The 14,306-nt window shown below is 47.2% G+C and overlaps 1 protein-coding gene across 1 annotated transcript in view; it reads left to right on the forward strand.

Annotated features, from left to right (window-relative positions):
- FLT1 (fms related tyrosine kinase 1) overlaps nucleotides 1–14,306 on the forward strand; it is a 204,598-nt gene that overhangs the window by 152,571 nt on the left and 37,721 nt on the right. Inside the window, exons 16-17 of the mRNA XM_027557508.1 lie at nucleotides 6,825–6,931; nucleotides 11,966–12,098. Coding sequence (XP_027413309.1) covers nucleotides 6,825–6,931; nucleotides 11,966–12,098 — 240 coding nt within the window. The remainder of the gene's footprint in view (nucleotides 1–6,824; nucleotides 6,932–11,965; nucleotides 12,099–14,306) is intronic.

Genomic DNA, 14,306 nt, shown 5'->3' on the forward strand with positions numbered 1-14,306 from the left:
CACAAATGGTGTTCCAGGCCACAAAATTGCTATTTGACCTAAGGCTTTAACTTACTGTGATAAAAATGTGTTATAGAACTGATAGAATTGCAATTTTAAGTATCTTTACCTAAAGTTCCTCTTGAAATGTACTTCAAATTTAATCCAAATACAGTATGTCCATACCTCACTTCCCAAGTTGGTGTCTGTATACCAAATTATGTAGTATACATATGCTGCTGCTAAGTCGCTTCAGTCGTGTCCGACTCTGTGCAACCGCATAGACGGCAGCCCACCAGGCTCCCCCATCCCTGGGATTCTCCAGGCAAGAACACTGGAGTGGGTTGCCATTTCCTTCTCCAATGCATGAAAGTGAAAAGTGAAAGTGAAGTCGCTCAGTCGTGTCCAACTCTTAGCAACCCCATGGACTGCAGCCCACCAGGCTCCTCCATCCATGGGATTTTCCAGGCAAGAGTACTGGAGTGGGGTGCCATTGCCTTCTCCAAGTATACATATAAGGCTTCACAATTCGTATGTATACCTAAAAGTAAGTGTGTGTATGTGTGTGTGCTCAGTCACTTCAGTCATGTCTAACTCTGTGCGACCCCATGGACTGAAGCCCACCAGGCTCCTCTGTCCATGGAATTCTCCAGGCAAGAGTACAGGAGTGGGTTGCCATGCCCTCCTCCAGGGGATCTTCCCAACCCAGGGGTCGAACCCACATCTCCTGCTTCTCCTGCTATTGGCAGGCAGATTCTTTTGTGTTGTGCTACCAGGGAAGCCCTCATAATCAGCATGACAGTCAATCTAAATGTCCAATAAGCCTTAGAGAAATTATACAATAAGGATAACTGGATTACTGGTTACTGGATTTTAGGTTAAAGGAGGTGTAGCCTTGCTTGATTGACTCCCATGGGCAGCCAGGTTCAGGTGCATTGATTGATTTTCTTTTTATCCATATATAAACATTTATTGAGTCTTTCACTAGGCCAGTGCTTGAGATGCAGAGTGAATAAGAAACACACCCTTCTCTTGATGTCCCAATAGCATAATGGGCAATAAACCGACATGAATGGTTCCCTCAAATTAAAACAACACCAGAACCAGAGAATAACTCCTAAGCCATGCTGAATGTTAGGCCAGTTTCTCAGGGAAAGTAACTCAGTGGTTTACAGAAAATGGTCAGTACTTGGGTCAAAGTCTGATTAGTTTTAGAAGGAAAAGCAAATTGTGTTTTACATAATATATTTGGATGAAAAAAATTATGTTGCACTTGAAGTACAAAAAGTAACAAGAGGAGGACTTCCCTGGTGGTCCAGTGGTTAAGACTCTGTGCTTCCAACGCAGGGGGCATGGGTTCAATGCCTGGTCAGGGAACTAACGTTCTGCATGCTGTGTGTGTGTGTGTGTGTGTGTTAGTCGTTCAGTCGTGTTTGACTCTTTGTGACCCCATGGACTACAGCCCACCAGACTCCTCTGTCACGGAATTCTCAAGGCAAGAATACTGGAGTGGGTAGCCATTCTCTTTTCCAGGGAATCTTCTCCACCCCGGGATGAAACCTGTGTCTCCCGCATTACAGGCGGATTCTTTACCGTCTGAGCCACCAGGGAAGTCCACATGCCACATAGCATGGCCAAAAAGAAAATAAAAAATAAATAAAAACAAGAAGTAATAAGAGGATATTTTAAAAGGAAAAGAGAGTGAAGCCTCCAAAATAACACCTAGTTTTATCCATCTCCCCTGTGAGGTGGGGTGCTGTTGGCACGTCCACACTTTAGGGACGGGGCTGGCGCACAGAGTCCCCGGCACTCACAGCTGTGTGCAGGGTCAGGGAAAGACTTCCTTCTCTGGAGTCAAGGCAGGCCTGGGGCTGGGGCCCTGGCCGCTTGCTGGGGAGTTGCCCTCACTTCTTAGGAGGCACCACCCGGCTACACCGCATAAGTTGAGCTACCCAGTTCTGCTGCCCGTTCACTCAGGTGGTCTGGGGCCACAAAGAGCCACGTGTCCCGGCCGGGATGATGCTGCCATGTCACACAGCCTGAGTCCCATGCAGACAGCGCTGCCCACCACCGTCAGAAAGGCTCAGGGCAGGATGGCAGGACACAGCCCAGCTCTGCAGACTCTAGAAAGACACGCCACCTTCAGAACTCAGCCCTTCCCCTGCCTGCCCGTCCTACCCCAGCAGGGACGGGCCAAAGCCCGGGAGGGTAACTGACATGGCACGTTCTGGGCAGCCCGGTCCGCAATCTGAAATAAGAGGTACAAATACCTGACCTCTTTGAATCAGCCACCTTCTTGTCTTTATCCCATATAAAAACATCCTCATGCCACGTCCATGCGGCGCTCTAACACCCACCAGACATGAGGGACAGCCCTGAGATCCAGCGCTAAGTCCTGTTATTGTCAAATCCACCCATGTTCCCCCGCCTCCTACGCCCGCTACGTACAGCTGGGCTGTTTTATGCACCATGTTCATGAGCTGACACCAGCGAGGTGAAGCTGGGTCCAGGGCAGGCCAGTGTGTGGATGTCTGACCCCTGAAAACACAGCCGACAGTGGATGGGAAGAGATGCTGCTGACTTAGGTCAACCTACAGCAGATGATCCTCATGGTTACTTTCCAAGCGAAGATGAAAATCAAGTTACCGGACGAGACAGAGGCAGAGCCTGGATACCAGGTCTCACAAAATGAGTTCAGTTTTCAAAAAACAGTAACAGAGTATTAAATAGACCTTTCCCTTCTAACCAGTGTTCATCGAAGATGTTTTTAATGAGCTGATTCCTTAAATGCCTAAGTGCACCCGGACACATTCAGTCCCACTGCAAGGAATCTGCCTGAGTAAGGACTGTGGAATTACTTCGGGGGTCAACTTCCTGCCCCTGGGAATGCAGTGGGAAAGTTCCCACCGTGAGCGGGGTCTCTCGAGGTCAGTCCTTGCAGAGACTGTATGCAGACTGTGCTCAGTCCCAAGATGTTCTCGGCTCCTCCAGCAGCCAAAGGCCACTGTGTCCCAAGCAGGTCCCAGTCTGGTTTTTGGTTACATAAAACATATCTGCAGCATAAGCAAAGACACGTGTGTGTGTGAGAATACTGAGAGGAAACATTAAATCTCTCACCTCAGGGGCTCATACATGCTCAGTTGTTCAGTCTTGTCCAACTCTTTGTGACCCCCTGGACTGCAGCCCACCAGACTCCTCTGTCCATGGGATTCTCCAGGCAAGAATACTGGAGTGGGTTGCCATTTCCTCCTCTAGGAGATCTTCCCGACCCAGGGATTGAACCTGCATCTCTGCATCTCCAGCATTGCAGGTGGATTCTTTACCACTAGTGCCACCTGGGAAACCCAAGGAAACCCAAACTTATTAACTTGCATTTATTGTCTTCCCATCGAGAGGACCCGTACTGAGAGAAGAGGGGGTCATGCCTGGAAATTTCTCAGTTCATCTCATGAGATCCAGGGAAGAATAACCACAAGCTGCCAGAGCAGCAAATGAAGCCAAGTCCACTCATTCATTCAACCAACACTTTCAGGATGCCTGCCTACCGCATGCCAGGCACTGTCCTCTGCACCAGAGGCATGACTGTGAACCAGAGAACCGCCTACTGCTGCTTCACTCAGAGCTCTGAACACACCTGTCCGTTCATACCTGAACACCAGACCATGAGCTCCTTTCCGTGCCCCTTCATTTACCACCACATTCCAGCCCCCAGGGCAGAGCCTGGCACTTGGGTGATGTTCTATATGCTTATTGGGTGAATATACGAGAATGGGAATTTGGCCTGAACCCTTTGAAAGCTTCATGAAACTCTCTAGAGACAAATCAAAGTATGACTTATCCACTCAGTTGGTGAGTGGGGACAACGAGTAAGGTGTGACCTCACCCCTGGGAAGTTGATATCCTGGTAGAGAAACAGTGAAGGCAGAAGCACAGAGTTGGAAGGGCTGGTCTATTTATGAAACTACAAGTATTTTGAAGTAGAGCATGTGGGGGGATGGTTGGGCAGCAGGAGATGAAGAAACAGGTGAGGTTGGGCAGACAGGATGTAAGAGCTTGGGTTTCTCTCCTGACAGTGCCGGGAGTAGGCAGCAATGATGGAATTTAAGGAGCCCCATCACTTTGTTGATAAAGGTCCATACAGTCAAAGCTGTGGTTTTTCCAGTAGTCATGTACAGATGTAAGAGTTGGACCATAAAGAAGGCTGAGCACTCAAGAATTAATATTTTCGAATTGTGGTGTTGGAGAAGACTCTTGAGAGTCCCTTAGACAGCAAGGAGTTCAAACCAGTCAATGCTAAAGGAAATCAGTCCTGAATATTCATTGGAAACACTGATGCTGAAGCTGAAGCTCCAATACTTTGGCCACCTGATGCGAAGAACTGACTCACTGGAAAAGACCCTGATGCTGGGAAAGACTGAGGGCAGGAGGAGAAGGGGGCGGCTGAGGATGAGATGGTTGGGTGATATCACCAACTCAATGGACATGATTTTGAGCAAACTCTGGGAGATGATGAAGGACAGGGAAGCCTGGCATGCTGCAGTCCATAGGGTTGCAAAGAGTCAGACATGACTGAGTGACTGAACAGCAGGATGGAATCTGTGATTCGGCAAGATCTCGTGGGCTTGAGCAGAGGAGAGACTGGGGGCTCGAGGCTGGCTAGGAAGCTGCTGCGGTCATTCAGGGGTACTGCAGGGGCCTTGACTTAGGTGGTGATCCTGCGGTAGGACAGGAGGAGAGGATTTCATGAGCCATGGAAGCAGAATGAACAGGAACTGGGGGTGGGCTGAAAAGAGAGGAAATGTCAGAGTCCCCTCCGGATGAGAAGACACACCGTGGCGGGGACTGTGGCCCACAGGGACTGTTCGTACATGGGAGCTGAATGGGGAAGAGGAAAGAGGCTCCAGTTTTTAGCTTGTGTACTTGCTCCTGTTCCGGGCAGAGAAGCTGCAGTGGCTCCAGCTGCCCGAGGCACTGAGTTGAGACCACAGGGATGCTCAGAATTCTTTCCCTGCCTCTTGTCCCACCTCCATCAGAGCCCTACCATTTCCCAGTTCTGGGTCATCACTCACACCTTCCCTCTGCCTATAGTGCCTTCCCCTGCCTTCACCCCTGCAGGTCAAGATCCATTTCAAGTGTCACCTCTCCCTCAACCTCCAAACTTTCTGCACCTCATTTCTTTCCATTTGCCTTAAGCCTCCTGGTTGGGTTGTAAGTGAGCTCCTGATAGCAACAGCTTTCCCTGAGTTACCCACCCATCTCCTTGCCTGGAGTCGGATTCAGTACATCTTCACTGAATTAAAACAAAGAGCCCAGGGACTTCCCTGGTGGTCCTGTGGCTCACTCTGTGCTCAAAAAATGCAGGGGCCCCCGGTTCGATCCCTGGTCAGGGAACAAGATCCCACACACCACAAGGAAGGTCAAAGGTCCCGGATGCTGCAAATAAAACTCAGCACAGTCAAATAATTAAGTTAAAATAAACCAAGAGCTCCCCCGCCCACTGCCAATGAAGCCTTTATCCATGAAATGGGGATATTTCTTGCTCCCCTGCTTCATAGGCAGGTGTGAGGACTTGATGCATAGTAAGTGCTCAATAAAAAATACCATCATCCACATCACCATGTCTTGGGGGTTGCGGGGGGCGGTGCGGTGCAGGGCAGGAGGTGCCATGGAACATAGCATGCAGGATTTTAGTTCCCCAACCAGGGATCGAACCACTGGCCTGCCAGGAAATTGCCTCACCATTTCTAAAGGGAATAAGTTTCACTTGATCTTGGCCTCACTTGATACTAAGTCTCTGTCTCCCTTGAATGGGCTTCCCTCATAGCTCAGTCGGTAAAAAATCCACCTGCAATGCAGGAGACCCAGGTTCGATTCCTGGGTCGGGAAGACCCCCTGGAGAAGGAAATGGAAACCCACTCGAGTATTCTTGCCTGGAAAATCTCATGGACCGAGGAGCCTGGTGGGCTACAGTCCATGGGGTCGCAAGAGTCGGATACGACTTAGTGACTAAACTACTACCCATGAAGGTCAAGGACAAGGGCATCCCTTTAGAGCTCCCAGGACACTCCCCTGGCATCGAGAAGCAGGGAACCTCGGTCCTGGCTCACTGGGGCATTCCTTTAAATCCCAAGGAAGATCCTCTCTGGAAGCTTCTCTTGGATACCTTGGGTCTTTTCTTTCTGGTCGTGGAGAAACAGTGCTCAGCTTTCATCGCCAATTCTGAGGAACAATGTGATGGGGAAGAATCAGCTCCAGCAGGTCCCTTGGCTCAGCTCCGCCTGAGGAGGAGCCTCGGACATGAGAGATCCAGACATGAGTGGTCAGACCCGGAGGGTTGGCCTGTCTGTTCCAAGAGGAGTGAGTGGGTGATTGTGACAGTCCTGGAGCTTTATTTTTATTTTTAAAGTCTACTTTGAAGAAGTTTGTGATTCCCCAAGGAGACTTTTTATGTTCTTTTTTTTTTTTTTCTTTTTCTTCAGAATTTCCTCTCAAACCCATTAGGGAGATTTCACATCGTCCAGATTTAGCACTTTAATGAGGTCTTGTTCCTGCCTTAATCTTTTTTCCCATTTTTAATTTCTCCTCTGGCTTTTAACTCACTATTTCTGGAGTTGTTGGCAAACTCCACAGCAACATTTCTGGAAAGTCTTTTCATTTCCATGTGAGTTTATGACGATAATAGCGTGAACCCTGCCTGACCCAGAAGGTGAGAGGCTCTGTGCTGGGAGCCAATTGTGTTCGCCCTGATGAAGCACTTGGGGGCCACTGACCTTTTTCTGTCAAATCACAGACCCAGGGGTTGTGAGCTGCTGTTTAGCAGCCTCTTGGTGTTTTTCTCTCTCCAGGGACCTCGGACAAGTCCAACCTGGAGCTCATCACTCTGACGTGCACCTGTGTGGCTGCAACCCTCTTCTGGCTCCTGTTAACGCTTTTTATCCGAAAACTGAAAAGGGTAAGAATATTTCAGATGAAATTCTATGCTCCTTTTGGCAAAAATCTGCCACAAGGCCCAGTGGCACTCCTGCTGTAGCAGCATCATGCTCGATTTCCCCCAAAAACGCCTGCTCCCCCAAATGCCTGATGTCCAGAGCAGGCCCTGAACAGGTGAACATGCCAGATGAATCATTAAACCGTCTCTCAGGACTTCCTTCCCTGTTTGTCCAGCAGTTAAGACTCCACGCTTCCACTGCAGGGGGCAAGGGTTCAATCCCTGGCCAGGGAATGAAGATCCCGCATGCCTGATGGCCAAAAAAAAAAGAAAATCCAAAAAACAAACTTCTCACCCTAACGTGGGGTTTTCAAAAAATAAAAAGCTAGAACAATGAACAGATGACTGTGTCCCACACATAGAAGGAACATCTTCAGTGTAAAAGGAAGTCTGTAAAGTCCACACGAGATCTGAGAAATATTCATTTTCTTAATCTCACTCTCTGCTGAGAGACAAAAAGGAAAAGGCAAAATAAAGACCCACCTCTGTCTTATCTCTGTCTGCTGTTCCATACTCTGAGCCCCATGTTAAAATTAAGTTCTTCAGCGTGTGAAGCTCAGGTTGGAATTCAAGACATCAGATTCCTATCGTTAGGCCTGTTAGCATAACCTGTGCTTCTCTGAAGTTTATTGGGTGGGGAGGGAGGGGGCAACGAGCCAACACTCATTCGTTCATTCATGCCTTAAATATTTCCCAGGCGCCCGTTCAGGGCAGAGGCCAGGCCCTGTGTAGGGCTCTCTGGTGACAGAGCAGAGGAGAGGCTGCTGTGTGTAGTCTGGGGAGAGACTGACTGTAGCACAGGCAGACGTCAAGCGGTGACCGGAGTCAGCCGACTACATAGCACGTAAGGGAGGCGAAGTCTGCAGGCAGAGGAGATGCGGTGAGGAGGACAGACTGACCCGGGCAGAGGTGGGGACGACGGACGAGGGGAGGCAGGAGAGGAGAGGCTGTCCAGGCCAGCCCTGTAGGCCGCGGGAAGCAATTTCCTTTGTGTTTTAGAAGAGGAAGCCTTGGTGGGGGGTGGGGGGGTGGTGGTTAAGCAAAGGTAGGTGATTTTAAGTGTGAGAGACCTATGTCTAGAAAGACGATTTCAGGCTGTATGAGGAGAAAGATCCAGAGAGGACAAGAGTGAATAGAGAAGAACCCAGTGAACAGAAGAATGCAGTCTAAGTCAGAAATGACGGTCGCTTAGTCCAAAGGATTAGACTTGAAGGGATATTTAGGAGATACAATCAACAGGACTTGTAAAGTACCAAGGAGAGACCTCCTCAATTTCTAGAGTTGTATTAGTCCTTATTAACATGCAAGTCTTTTTTTTTTTTTTAAGAATGATTATACTATTTTTATTTAAATTTTTTAATTTATAAAGGCTAGTTTTGGTTGCTGTTAAAAGATAATACATTAAAATAAAATATATAGAAGAAAAATATATCAAAGAAACAGTTATCTTTAAGTAGTTCTGAATTAGAAAATCATTACATAACATAATAAGCTTCTCATCTCTTATGCTTTAATTATTTTTTTAAAAATCACTTTAAATCACTTTCACCATTTTATGTCCTGAGTGTTTGTGGCACATTTGGGGAGCTCTTTATGTCATATCTCAGTCCTTTACAAAACACAAAGATATAAATATATTATTATTCCCATTTTAAGGAGAGGGAAACAGGCTCAAAGAGGTAAAGTAACCCGCCTAGAGTCACTCAGCTAGTTAGAGTCGCAGCTGAGTTTTGAATTCAGGTTGTGTGACCTTAGACTTGCTGTTCGAAACCAGGAAGGTTATACTTTCCAGGGTTGGTATGTCGACTGGCAGCCCCTCCTGTGTGGTGAATAAATAACCTAAGGCTTTTGCTGCGTGGAGCAACTGGCTTTAAGACAAGGAAAGCCACTGCTTTCGAAGGAAGCAAAAGTTAAACAACGGGATTTGGAAAGGGGAGGTACATCATATAGGAAAACACATCTAACAACAGCGGGACCTGCCAAATCTGCAAGGGCGGTACAAAGACTGCAGAGTTCAAAGGAAGAGAGGGCAGAGAGACTTCAGAGAGCTCCGTTTAGAGACTGACTTTGAAGGTTGCGGCTGGAAGGAAAGCAGTAGGAAAACAGCCCACCCTTACTCTGGCCCACTCCCCAGGTTAGGGACAACGTCTGGGTACTTTGCATATGGGAGCTTAGTGGAAATAACACTGGAAAGGCACTCTGGGACTCAATCGAAGAGGTCCCCTGTATGTCTAAAAAGTTAGAAAATGTGAATGTCAATTAGAAAGGATGAAGGCAAGAAATGACCATCTCAATGACAGAATGCCTATAGGATTTGAGAAGTAATTGGTTTGGGAAGGCGAAGAGGAACAAGGCATCAAAAACATATCTCCAACTGATTTCTCTAACCGCTGTGTAAATTCCTCACTGATAAGGACTGTATTTTCTCTTTTCATCCTCACCCTGCACAGGCCAACTAAAGCTAATATTTATTCATGCTTGCTATACACTGGGCCCCTCAAATAGCTTTTCATAGACTATTTTGCATGATTTTCACAGCAACTCTATGAGATAAGTACCACCACTGACACTGCCTTACTGATAAGGAAACTAGGCTTAATAAAGCTAAGTAACTTGCCCAAGGTAATACATAGGTTCTGATTCAACCCAGGCCTCCACGTCTGGGCTCTGAAGCGCCTGACCAAGCAATTTCCATGCCTAGCACCCAGTGGGTGCTCCATGATTTTGTCAGTTGAAAGAATAAGCATTGGTCAACCAAGATTCTACCAGCAGGCTCGTCTCAAAGCCCTTTCTGAAGGTCTGTTGGGTATCTCCTCTCATCTGCCTTAAGACAAACCATAGGACTCCTCAGGTGCCATGTAGGCAGACTGTCTTCCGTGGGCTGCTCCCCTGGCTCGGTCACTACCCCTGCCCACCTCTCTCAGCTCCCACAGGACCAAAAGCTGTCCCTGGCTGGGCTGCAGCTCTTCCTCTGCTCTTGGAAGACTGGAGATCGTGTCTCATGGCCTTGGCTATTGCACACGCTGAGAACTGGAGTCATCAAAGCTCCCATCCATGCCACTCATGAGCACCCAGGGCCCTGGTGTGGGAAACAACACTCCTGTCCAGCCCTGCAGCCTCACACTAGTGTCTTTAAGTGCCCCCCCACACACAGTCTACCATGCTGGCAAACGCAGCTCATGACAAACGTGCTCCCTATCTGTCTCCATTTTCCACTCTTTGTGGAGGCCAGGCAATCTTCCTGCCCTGAGCTATCTGTCACACATTTCAGTGATAATTTTTGTGAGAAAGAGGCAGATTGCGAGTGATGGATGAGGTGAGCTGTGACAGTCCAGGACGGGGTGAGTCAGGGCCAAAGAATGTGGGCGGGTGTGAAGTGGAATGGATGGGGAGGTTTGTCTTCTCTGTTCAACTCTGATCCTGTTTAGGGAAATGCACAGAAAGGAAGGGCCCTAAACGCATTGAAATGAAGTGTAAGTAACTTCTAGACAAGAGTTATCAAAACCCAGCCTCTATGGGCAAGCATACTTCTTTTCTGTCCTGCCTACGGAAATGCAGCCAATTCTACAATCAGTTAATATGAACAGGGTATATTAACCATGAATGTGAACCCAACACACCAAATGTAAATCCGGTTACATATGATCTGAAATAAAGGGTATGTTCTGGGCTTCATTTGCATCACCAACATAAAACAAGCACTAGAAGGTAGGTGCCACCTCATTTATTTGACATCTTATTATACCAGTAGCCAAAAGAGCTTGGAATATAGCTGTGTATAAGTCTCACCCCTTTGCCTTTGAAATAATCAACTTCTATTTTTTTTTAATTTTGTTTATAGCAAATATTTACTATTTCTTAACTTTGATTTCTCACTGAAGACAAATCTATTTTCTTTTTGTACATTTTTCATCTTTTTCCTGCCTGTGAGTCACAGCTATGTATGCTAAATATATAAACTTGCAATGTGCTGAATAACCTTGCATTTTACATGAATTTTAATGTAAATACTCAAACAGTTCAAATGAATCCAGTCCATCTGAATAGGGACTCACAAAATTTCGGTCACCAGGAAACTTGTGGAGGCTACTTGCTGGTGGATTCCTTTATATTATTCTTTCAGAGGGCTGACTGACTGGTGTTTAAGTTCTGAGCTCAGAACCCTTTTTCTGTAACTCCTCCAGGTAAATCCTATTCTAATCTCACTCTAGCCTTTTCAGGTTGCTGCGGCAACCAAGGGGCCTTCTGCGTGTCTTTAACCACTTCACGTGAAATGTGCTTCTCCACTGTCCCAGGGACCCTGGGTTTACTTGGCCACTTTAGCCTTTCTTACAAATGCAGAAAAGCCACAACCCACTGCTGACCCATCTGCCACTCATATTCCTGGAGAATGACCATGGAAAGTTATTTATAGTCATTGTTTGGAATGATTTTATTAAAATACTTTGCATTTTTTCAGAGAAGAATTATGTGATCACTGCTTGGTGGTGGTTTAGTCGCTAAGTCCTGTCCGACTCTTTGTGACCCCATGGACCATAGCCCACCAGGTTCCTCTATTCATGGAATTTCCCAGGCGAGGATACTGGAATGGGCCACCCTTCCCTTCTCCAGGAGATCTTCCCCACCCAGGGATCAACCCACCTCTCCTGCATTGGCAGCTGGATTCTCTACCACTGAGCCACCTGAGAGTTTCTGATCACTGTTTAAGAAAAAGCATTAAGGTCACTGCAGAATCTGGGTGCATTTTGTCAGAGACAGGACAGTGGAGGGGTACCAGAGAAACACACTGTGAAAAGAGTAAGGAGTGGCTTGATGGAAATCGCATGCTCGCGTGTGATGCATCTACATGCATGCAGAGGGCACATGCTGCTCCCGACCATGTGGTTTCAATCCAATGAACCAAAATAGGAGCTGATGATGCCAAGTATTGTTTTACATTACATATTTGGGTTTAAGTTGTTCCCTAGTTGGTGACTCTGAGATCTCTTTATTCCTTAGTCGTCTTCTGAGATTAAAGCTGACTACCTGTCGATTATCATGGACCCGGATGAAGTTCCCCTGGATGAGCAGTGCGATCGGCTCCCTTATGATGCCAGCAAGTGGGAGTTTGCCCGGGAGAGACTTAAACTGGGTAATGTATTTGTTCCCTGGATTCCTAAACCTGCACCAAGCACCCACGGCCCACAAAACACAGTGCTCTGAGGGAAGCAGAAGTAACTAGATGCAGGATTCTACCCTCTAGTTGCTCAAAAACTAGCAAGGGAGATAAAGAGATAAAGAATTCTCTGGAATGGTGAGACAAGTCAAAGGGACAAGGCAGTGCCTGTCCCTTCTTTCAACAGTCATTAGGCATCTTCACCAAGCAGCTGACACCCATCTCAGTGGTAGGGATGCAAAGGTGCTTGAGTCCATCCCCTCGAAGGGAGGACACAGACATGAGAGCAGATAAAGTGAAGGGGAAGGGAGCAATTAGTTTCAGCAGTGTCTTATAGGCCCTGTTAAATAACAAAACTTCTGTGAATGATAAAATGGTGAACATGTGCCCCAGTGTTCATTGCAGCACTATTTACAATAGCCAAGACATGGGAGCAACCTAGAGGTCCATTGACAGATGAATGGATAAAGAAGTTGTGGTACATACATACAATGGGATATTACTGAGCCATTAAAAGGAATGAATGAGTCAGTTCTAGTGAAGTGGATGAACCAAGAGCCTATTACACAGAGTGAAGTAAGTCAAAAAGAGAAAAACAAGTATCATATATGCTAAGTCACTTCAGTTTTGTCCAACTCTTTGCAACCCTGTGGACTGTAGCCCTCCAGGCTCCTCTGTCCATGAGATTCTCCAGGCAAGAATTTTGGAGTGGGTTGCCACGTCCTCCTCCAGGGGATCTTCCTCACCTGGGAATGAAACCACATCTTTTACATCTCCTATATTGGCAGCTGGGTTCTTTACCCCTAGCCCTACCTGGGAAGCCCCGATCCCATGGACTTTAGTCTGCCAGACTCCTCTGTCCATGGGATTTCCCAGGCAAGAATACTGGAGTGGATAGCCGTTCCCTTCTCCAAGGGATCTTCCCAACCCAGGGAGCAAACCCGTGTCTCTTGCACTGAGGGCAGAGTCTTAGCCATCTGAGTCAGGGAAACCCAAATATCATGTATTAACACATATGTATGGAATCTAGAAAGATGGTACTGATGAGCCTGTTCACAGGGCAGCGATGGAGTTGCAGACACAGAGACTTGTGGACACAGCAGGGGAAGGAAAGGGCGGGACAAATTGAGAGTAGCTGGAAATCCATATATGACCATGTATAAAATAGACAACTAGTGGGAATTTACCATAGGACACAGGGAGCTCAACCTGGTGCTCTGTGACAACCTAGAGGAGCAGGATGGGGTAGGGGCTCGGAGGGAGGTTCAAGAAGGAGGGGACACGGGTACATCTATGGCTGCTTCATGTTGATGTATGGCAGAAACCAACACAACATTGTAAAGTGATTATTCTCCAATTAAAAATAAATAAAATGTTTTAAAATTAGAAAGTGGTGACCTGGAACACAATTCAGAATGGGGAGGTGCAGGGAAACCGAGTATTTGGTGAAAAAGCTGGTGCTTGGCACAACTGTGGATCAAAAAGCCCCGTTGCACGAATCTATAAGTTACATACTTTGAATTTCCCTGGGTGTCTGAAATGGCCAACACAGAGAAGAAAGCCTTTCTCTTTCATGTGTATGCTCCACTGACAGAAAGGGAAGATTGTTGTTTCCTAGGTAACAGGGATGCTGTCAACACCAGGTAATGTGCCTTCCCTCCAGCTCAGCCCCCAAGTCCCTCCAGCTCAGAGGTCAAAATGCACATTACTCTTCAGCCCAGGAGCTACAGAACAACAGGAGCTGCCAAGACTCCAGATACTCAGACAGTGGCTTCTGAGGAATCATTAGTATTTGGAACTAGGGAGAGAGATCGTGGAGCCAGTAGCGCTTGTTACTCAGTGCAGAGCTCTTGTTACAAATGCAGTCGCAAAGCCGCCCCTCCCCGACACGCAGACTGTATGGGGGGAGGGGAGAGGACAGAGGGATTTTCTCGTTGTTCTCTTGGGCTGCGATTCATGGGGTCACAAAGAGTCGGACACGACTGAGCAACTGAACTGAACTGCACTGAACTGGGCTTGATTCCACCTTTATTTCTCCCTATATGAGAAAGAAGACTTTGTTGGCCCCAAGAATGTGTGCTGTTTGGCTTGGGGGAGAAAATTGGAAATCAGTAAAAAAAATGCTGGAAAGACAGGCGAAACCCAGCAATGGCTGCTGATGGGGACAGTGGTGGGGTCAACTAA

Source organism: Bos indicus x Bos taurus, chromosome 12 (assembly GCF_003369695.1).
Source record: "Bos indicus x Bos taurus breed Angus x Brahman F1 hybrid chromosome 12, Bos_hybrid_MaternalHap_v2.0, whole genome shotgun sequence".
Classification (NCBI taxonomy): Eukaryota; Metazoa; Chordata; class Mammalia; order Artiodactyla; family Bovidae; genus Bos; species Bos indicus x Bos taurus.